We start from the raw sequence: 9,108 nt of genomic DNA, 5'->3' as shown, positions 1-9,108 counted from the left end.
AAATTGAAAATTGTCAAATTTTTTCTTACATTTTTTATTTATTTATTTTTTTTTTTCTTAAAATTTTTTCTTACATTTTGCGACAGTAAATAGTAAAGAAAACACATTTTACGGGGCACTTCACTTTTTCGCAAGACTGAAGACTCGTTTATGGTGGTAGTTAGAGGACCGATGCCTCCAGCCTAACATTCTGATTCAGCTAGCTTCAGCATCTACAATCGTAGTATAGATGGAAGAAAACGACGGTTTCTTATCGTCTCTGAGCCTCCGTAACTCCTCCGCGCCAATAACAAGACCAAACCAAAACGATGGTCTCGACGGCGGCAAACTCTTCGTGGACTCTTCACCATCTTCATCGGAAGATGAAAATGACGCCGTCTCCCTCCACTCCACTTCAAAACGCCTCGACTATATGCTCCAATTCCTCGACCGCAAGCTCTCCGTTGCCAACGTCAACGGCAACGTCAACGTCAACGTCGTCGACCACATCAACAATATCAATATGAGCGACGCCGCCGACACTGCTCAGGGCTCCTCCTCGCTCCCTGAGTTCGAGGCCAAGGGTGGAGGTACCGGAATGTTCAAAGTCCCGGTTCGGGCGGCGGTCCACCCGAACCGGCCGCCAAGGCTGGAACTGAGGCCCCAACCGCTGAGGGAGACCCAGATAGGATGCTTCTTGCGGACTGTGGTCAGCACCGAGTCCCAATTGTGGGCTGGGACGGAGTGCGCCGTCAGGGTTTGGAATTTTAAAGATCTGTACTCGCCGGCGCCGGCTGAGGCTGGACGAGGGGAAGGCGATTCGGAAACGGCACCGTTTAGGGAGTCCGTGTGCACATCCGCGGTGATGTGTTTAGTTGGGGATGATGGGAATAGGGTGGTGTGGAGTGGACATAGGGATGGTAAAATTAGGTGTTGGAGTATGGACTCCTCCTCCTCCTCCTCAGCACTAGTAACTGCTCCTTTTAAGGAGGGCTTGTCTTGGCAGGCTCATAGAGGCCCCGTTCTTTCACTTGTTATTTCTTGTTACGGTAAATCTCCTACTCCTACTCCTACTCATACTATTCAATCACTATTGCTGTCAATTGAATTTCGGTTCTCTTACATTGTTTCTTCATTTCATTTCAGGGGATCTCTGGTCAGGTTCAGAGGGTGGTGTCATCAAGATATGGCCATGGGAAGCTATTGAAAAAGCTCTGTCTCTTACCATTGAAGAAAGGCACATGTCTTCTTTGTTGGTGGAGAGGTCTTACATTGATCCCTGGACCCAAGTTGCCGTCAATGGTTTCACTAATGTATTAACTTCAGATGTTAGGTACTTATTATCTGATAGCTCCAGTGCAAAGGTGTGGAGTGCTGGTTATCTCTCATTCGCACTGTGGTATGTTGCGCTCTCAATATTCTAATTTTCGAGTATTATACTTACCATTGCTGCAGCTGTTAATTGTTTTCTTTTTTATGAATATGCATAAGGGGTTTTTGTTTTTGATATACTATACCATTTATCCTATACAGTATCAGTCCAAAAGCATGAGATTGTAGAGTTGAATATTACATGATACTTGCAGAAATCGCAAAGTAGCTTTGGTGACTTAACATTTCACTTAAGATTTCTTTTGTCATTAAATATGAAAAATGAACTTTTACTGAAAAAAAAAAGAAGAAGATACATTTCGGTATCACTTACTTCCTAAGTTAGAAGCACATCTGCTGCGAGGATTGCCTGTGAGGAAGAATTAAGTGTTTTTTTCTTTCCTTTTTCTATCTTTTAATTGAAAATACAAAGGAAAGATTGGTACAAACTTTGTTTGTATCAGTAGTAAGTTGAATATTTAGCTTGAAGACTAAAGGGCCCTCCCCCAAACCCCATGCCTTGTTTTGTACTTTATGCTCTCGCCATTCATGCATGAGTAGCTAAAAGAGGGTGCATGGATAGTGCCTTTAGTCTTATTTACTCTGCTCTTCATACGTTTCTCATGCTAATCCCAAGTATTATTTGCATTTTCATAGAGGAAGTTGTAGGTTTGTACTGTATTCAATTTAAGTTATGCTAGTAGTTTTCATGTTACAGGGATGCGCGCACAAGAGAATTACTGAAAGTGTTCAATACCGATGGTCTGAATGAGAATCGAGTGGACATTTCATCAGCACAGGACTTGTCAGTGGAATTTATTTCTGGACCAAAAAAAGACAAAACACAAAGTTCTTTTGGTTTCTTTCAGCGATCACGTAATGCTTTAATGGGAGCAGCAGATGCTGTTCGTCGAGTTGCAGTGAAGGGTGCCTTTGGAGATGATAATCGAAGAACTGAAGCATTGGTAATTGCAGTAGATACAATGATTTGGACGGGGTGTACAAATGGCCTACTTGTGCAGTGGGATAGAAATGGCAACCGCATGCAAGAATTCCATTACCATTCTTCTGCTGTCCAATGCTTTTGTACTTTTGGGCTACGTATATGGGTGGGTTATGCAAGTGGCACTGTCCAGGTATTGGACCTCGATGGTAATCTGCTTGGAGGATGGGTAGCTGACAACAGTCCTATTATTAAAATAGCTACAGGAGCTGGTTATGTATTTACCTTGGCCAATCATGGTGGTATATGTGGATGGAATATTACATCACCGGGACCTCTTGACAGCATAGTGCGTTCAGAATTAGCTGGCAAAGAATTTCTATATACAAGGATAGAAAACTTGAAAATATTGACTGGTACATGGAATGTTGGACAAGGACGAGCGTCTCAGGACTCACTTATATCCTGGCTAGGCTCTGTGGCTTCTGATGTTGGCATTGTTGTTGTTGGTTTGCAAGAAGTTGAAATGGGTGCTGGTTTTCTTGCTATGTCTGCAGCCAAAGAAACTGTGAGTTTATAATTATTTTTAATATGTTTTTGTGAATTTTTTTGCCTAGCAACTTGATATTATTACTTCTTGGTGGCTTTAGGTTCAAATTTCAAGGCAAGAAAAATTTGAGCTCCGCAGACTACCTTGTGTCAATTTCATTCAAGTATTGTCATTTTTTGAAATTTGTAGGGAATTTCCCTTCATCAAGGAAGTAACTGATGCATGTTGTTATGTGTGAGCAATGGACATTTAATTCGGAAAGCCTAGGACAAGAACTACTATTGTTGATATAGATGATAATATGCAAGTGTTAATTTATGTTTGGAATTAATTGTCAAAATGTCTTCCATCGAGGACACTGATACCTGCTAAATCCTTTGATTATGAAAATGCCTTCCTAGGTCAAGAAATATGATAATAAAAATGTGGAGGTTACATTCATTTATGTAAAAGATTGTTTAGATGCTAATAATGAACCTGTAGGCAATACATGACAAAGTTAGTAAAGCAGATCCAGTGGCATGGGACAGGTTAAGCAAGGAACGCTTCCTTCTTATGCTCTGTGGTTGCCTTAATCATTGCAAAACTTTGATTCAGGGTTTGCTTATGTAATAATGGAATTTGGTTTAAAAATTGAATTTGGGTTTGAATCACCACTTAATCTGATTCTCTGTCATCTCTAGGTAGGTCTTGAGGGGAGCTCTGTTGGGCAGTGGTGGCTGGATATGATTGGAAAAACATTGGATGAAGGGTCAACCTTTGAACGTGTTGGATCCAGACAGTTGGCAGGATTGCTCATTGCTATGTGGTGAGTATCTTAAATAGGAAGATCCTCATGTATTTGGATACAATTGTTTTTATTAATACAAATTGTGTTACTTACCTTGCTGAGTCTCATTGTGTCACTTACATTTTTTATTTATATATTATTTTTCTTTCAGGGTGAGACATAATCTCAAAGCTCATGTCGGAGATGTCGACGCTGCAGCAGTTCCGTGTGGTTTTGGGCGCGCTATTGGTAACAAGGTAAGGTTGCCTCTATTTGAATGAGTTTTACTGTATGATACAAATTGACTATGTAGTGATCATTCATAAATAAAGGGAGAAAAGAAAGAAAGCTAGATATGGATGATCTTTACCGTCTTTTATGTATGGTGGGATGGAAATGTACAACAGTCTTTTGGTCTAAATTCAAACAACATAAATATGGAGGAAATTAGCCTTATTAGTGGTTTTACTTTCCAAATGATATATGATTTTTCTTGCTTTAGAAAGAGTGAATTATTTTTCTTCTTCCGAGTACTGATATTAATTGATCTGCTCATATTCATTGAGGATGGAAGCATCAGTTGTCTGATTCAGTAGATTCTAATCCAAAAGTGTTTCTATAAAGTGGGAGATGGCTTGTATAAATTGCTAATGGTTCCAATAATCATTTAGATCATTTAAATGGAAGTTTTCTACTTTTCTTTCTCAAAAAAAAGAAAGAAAAGGTTTCTCTGAAAGTTTTGGACAGAGATGAATTGGAATTTTTCTTTTCCATCCCTCCCTCCCCCTCCTCACATAAAAAAATATCATATGGGTGTTCTCCGTTTCCCTTGTCTCTCAAGACACGCATGCACACAGATACTTTGGTTCGTGATAGTGCTATATTGTCATTTTCATATGGTTCCTAATATTAATGGAGTAAAGATTGTTCAAACAGGGAGCTGTTGGTTTGAGGATTAGATTGTATGACAGGATAATGTGCTTTGTTAATTGTCACTTTGCTGCGCATTTGGAAGCTGTTAATCGCCGCAACGCAGATTTCGATCATGTATATCGAACCATGACCTTCTCCCGACCTAATTTTCTCAATTGTGCAGCTGGTACAGCACTGGTACCTTTCTTATATTGTTCCCTTCTCTTCTCAATGTTTGTTTTTGGTCCGTTTATAGATGTTTGCCATTGGTCTTTTCTATTGCAGCTAGTGCTTCATCTGCTGTTCAAATGCTTCGCGGTACAAATGTATGTACATACTATGATTAGTGTGCACCCTTTTGATTTTTAAGTTATGCGTTAACAATCGATTTCTTCCAGCCATCTTTTCAAAGGAAAAAAAGAAAAATGAACATAAAAAGTTGATGAAACATTGATGCAATTTCAGGCTTTTGGTAACAATTCTGTAGAAGGGATGCCGGAGTTATCTGAGGCAGACATGGTCATATTTCTTGGTGATTTTAACTATCGGCTTGATGGTATATCTTATGATGAAGCTAGAGATTTTGTTTCTCAAAGATGCTTTGATTGGCTTAGAGAACGGGATCAGCTCCGAGTGGAAATGGCAGCTGGAAATGTCTTTCAAGGAATGCGGGAGGCAGATATTACATTTCCTCCCACATACAAGTTTGAAAGGCATCAAGCTGGTTTAGCAGGTACATTTAACTGTATCATGAGTTTCTAAATTCATAGCTGTTGGCTGGGCTGGGCAACCAAAAGGGGTTGCAAAAAAAAAAAAAATTGGTTGGTTCTTAACTGAAAGCTGATGAAACTGCTTAGGTCCTTCTGCAATATTTTGTTATAACTTGAGTTGGCTGTTTCAAGACTCAAATTGACAACTTTTATGTTTGTCGAACCTCTATCTCATTTTTCATTTTTCTCTTTCATTGAACCTTATTGACATCTGTGCCTTTTATAGTTTTTTATTTTATATTATTTTTTAAATATTATTTTTATACTGTTTTCAGAGGCAAAAGTGTGAAACAAGTTTTTTTTTTGTCATGCAAGGCCTTTTTGGCATGAATTATATTACTGAAAATATATATTATGTTTGGAGAGGGGTGTGTGTGTTTGGTGGGGTGGTAAGGCTTTGGTCTCATATATAAGAGGTCAGGAGTTCGAGCCCCATCAAGGGTGGGAATGGGGTGGGGTTTAAAAAAAAAAAATATATATATATATATTATGTTTGGAGAGGTTATTTTGTTTCCGAATTCTAGTTTATTTATTTATTTTTGGTAGGGTATGATTCTGGTGAAAAGAAGCGCATTCCAGCTTGGTGTGATAGAATCCTGCATCGTGATAGCCGCTCAGCGTTGGTATCAGAATGCTGCTTAGAATGTCCTGTAGTCTCTTCAATATCACAGTAAGTTTTCCTACTCTAAAAAGTATTTGGCCAATCAGGGATCAGATAATATCCATGTGAGCTGGTAGGCATGCTTTGGTGTATTTCATGGGACCTATTGGTCAAAAAAAAAAAAAACATGGATAAAGAATAGAACTCTATATCGTCCTGCGGGTCATCATCTTTCTTTTTTGATCCATGTGTTATTATCTTTTTCACCTTTTTTTTTTTTTTTTCCTTTGGTTTGATAAGAGCTCAGTTCTTCAGACTTCTTTCACCTTACTTACTCCCACGTCTCCCACCAAGACTAAAGCAGATTATCAACTTCACACCCAATTGTCACTTGCTTTTTTAATTTGAGGGCACATATTTTAATTTGCTTTTAGAAATCAAATCCGGAGTAGATGGAAACAAAAAAGAAAAATAAAAAAGAAGCTGCAGTGGAAGCTTTTAATGTCGTAGGCGTACAAAGAATTCTATGGAATAAAAGTTAACGAAATCTTCGAAAAATCTCTGAATTGAAGATTAAATTCCCAAAACAACTCAAATTTTGAATTTCAGTGAAATTTCAACATTAGTCTATCTAGCAGATATATCACAGCACCTTTTTAGATTTTGGTAGTGCAGTAATTCAAAATTTCAAAGTTTGAGATTTTAAACCTAGCGATTAGGGATCTGTTTTGGCAGTTTTTTGTGTGTGCTTTGAGAAGTCACATAACCGCTGGTTGGCAGTGTTTGGTAGAAATAGCTGAAAGTAATTTTAATTCTTTCTGCAGAAGTGCTATCAAGTGCCTTCACAGGAAGCACTTGGATTTGTAATTAATAGCTTATCTGCTACTGAGCGAAGTGCTTCTTATAGGGGCCCTGAATAGACCCAGATCCTCATTTTCTATGCATTTTGTGCTCACTTACATTGACATCGTTTGGGCCTTTAAGCTGTTTGATATGGTTAAGTAAATTTGTCTTGTGAAATATTCAAGGTTGATGAAATTGAATTGCAGCTAAATCTTTGATGGATCCATAAACGCATCAGTGCAGAATGTGCTTCTGTTCTGACAAAACATGCATCTATTTGTATATATTTACTTTCAAATATATTATATTTGTGTTTCACTGTTTATAAGTGGAGAGTGTGCATTGATGTATTGCAGTTATACAAGTGTGTATGCTCTGGTATTACTTTATTTTTGTTTTATTTTTATTCTTAACGCATAGCATTCATACCTGTTCAATAGGTACGAGGCTTCCATGGATGTAACCGACAGTGATCACAAGCCTGTCCGCTGCATTTTTACTCTTGATATTGCTCGAGTTGATGAGTCAATAAGGAGACAAGAGCTTGGAGATATCCTTGAATCAAATGGGAAACTCAAATGTATGCTTGAAGAACTATGCAGGATTCCTGAAACTATTGTCAGTACAAACAAAATAATCCTTCAAATCCAGGACACATCCATTTTGCGTATTACAAATAAATCTGGCCAAAAAGATGCTTTATTTGAAATAATTTGTGAAGGACAATCTATCATTAAGGAGGATGGACGTGCATCAGATCATTGTCCCAGAGGTTCCTTTGGCTTTCCGCGATGGCTTCAGGTAATTTCCTATGCTTTGAAACAGTATATGTGCTTTCTACTTCAGTAATCGAATGTTTTTGGTTGTGGTGAGTGTGGGGGAAAAGCAATAGTTTTGTTATGAAATATGTATGTACTCCTCCGTGCATGCATGTGAGCTTGATCCTTGGAAAATAGTTCGCAGATACAGTGCAGTGCACTGGCTTTCCCATGTAATATGTAGATGTCAAAGTGATCTTCTGCCATTAGAAAGATGAATTAGATCCCAGAAAATTCTTTAGGCACTTGGCATAGTGTTGTTCAGTAGAGATTGATATGATTATGTTATGGCTGTAAACATTGGAGCTACACCAGTGTTCGATCTATGTGCAGAACTTGTAGATTATATAGCTAGTCTATTGAATTGCATATGGGGGGTAGCCATGTTCTACTGTTTTGCAAGTTACAAAAGCATTCCACCAGAAAACATAGTGGCAATATAGAGATGCTTCTGATTTTGAAATCTGTACATCAGATTGTACAGTTTGCCTAACAAGCACACACTTGTGAATATTATCATCGTAGAAATTCACGTATCCTCATTCATCTTGTTGTCTGTCACAAGAGAGTTTGTGTATTGGTCAAAACCAGTTTCTTGTCCACATCATCCAAAATAATTTATTGTAGACTTGATAACCAAAAGCCTGCAACTTTGGATAATTAGTCTTGATTTTGAACCAGGTCACTCCTGCAGCTGGCATAATCAAACCAGATCATATAGCAGAGGTGTCTGTTCATCATGAGGAACACCAAACCCTAGAAGAGTTTGTTGATGGTGTCCCGCAGAACTGTTGGTGTGAAAACACCAGAGACAAGGAAGTTATACTGGTGGTTAAGGTACACGGGAGGTACAGTAATAACACCAAAAGCCATCGCGTCTGTGTGCGTCACTGCTGTTCAGCCAAGACAAAGCAAAGTGACCCCCCCGAGCTCAACACCAGACAAACCCAAGGAACCGCTCTTCACCGTTCTAACTTCCAACACCTTAGCAGTTCCTATGACGTGGTTGACCACCTGTGGAGTATGAATAGTCCTTAAAGCAGCACAGATAATAGTGTAATACTGTCACTTGATTATGGCCAATCAAAATTGGTAAACAATCACCCTGTTTGGTCATAAGCGAATGCAGCGATCATTTTGTTGTAATTACCTGAAAAGCAATGTTTTCCCAAGTTTCTACGAAATCTGATTCGTTTTATAGCATTGCGGTTCATTTTAATTGCTGTCAATTATTTTTGTGGTGTTGCTATTGTTTTTTTTTTTTATTGTTCAATCACACGGTGTCCTCAAAGGTTTCCTAGGCCCAGAGACTAATCCGTGCTCGGGAGATCTTGTCAGAACGCTTCCTCCCCCCTGGCCACCAAGAATATATTGGGATTTAACTCCAATAAGCGTCGGCGGGATTTGAACCCGGGTATGGGGGTTCCACACCTGGAGGCTCTTACCAACTCGACCACCTGTGGTATTGCTGTTGTTAAATAACCCCCAAAAATTGATACTATTTGGGGTGTACAGGTAGTGTTTACAAAGGTGGATCCGAGAGTAATGAGTT

At 38.9% G+C, this 9,108-nt stretch overlaps 1 protein-coding gene across 1 annotated transcript; it reads left to right on the top strand.

The window, feature by feature from the left end:
• Positions 1-106: 106 nt before the first annotated feature.
• On the top strand, positions 107-8,775 carry LOC133720036 (type II inositol polyphosphate 5-phosphatase 15). Its single transcript, XM_062146231.1, has 11 exons — positions 107-1,028; positions 1,126-1,378; positions 2,069-2,861; positions 3,527-3,651; positions 3,785-3,869; positions 4,549-4,711; positions 4,810-4,850; positions 4,990-5,257; positions 5,841-5,964; positions 7,179-7,539; positions 8,238-8,775. Exons 1-11 carry the CDS (start codon positions 230-232, stop codon positions 8,592-8,594), a joined length of 3,369 nt encoding a protein of 1,122 aa, XP_062002215.1. The 5' UTR covers positions 107-229; the 3' UTR covers positions 8,595-8,775.
• Positions 8,776-9,108: the final 333 nt, after the last annotated feature.

Source organism: Rosa rugosa, chromosome 7 (assembly GCF_958449725.1).
Source record: "Rosa rugosa chromosome 7, drRosRugo1.1, whole genome shotgun sequence".
NCBI classification, from domain to species: Eukaryota; Viridiplantae; Streptophyta; class Magnoliopsida; order Rosales; family Rosaceae; genus Rosa; species Rosa rugosa.
This window is presented reverse-complemented; position numbering and strand designations above follow the sequence as displayed.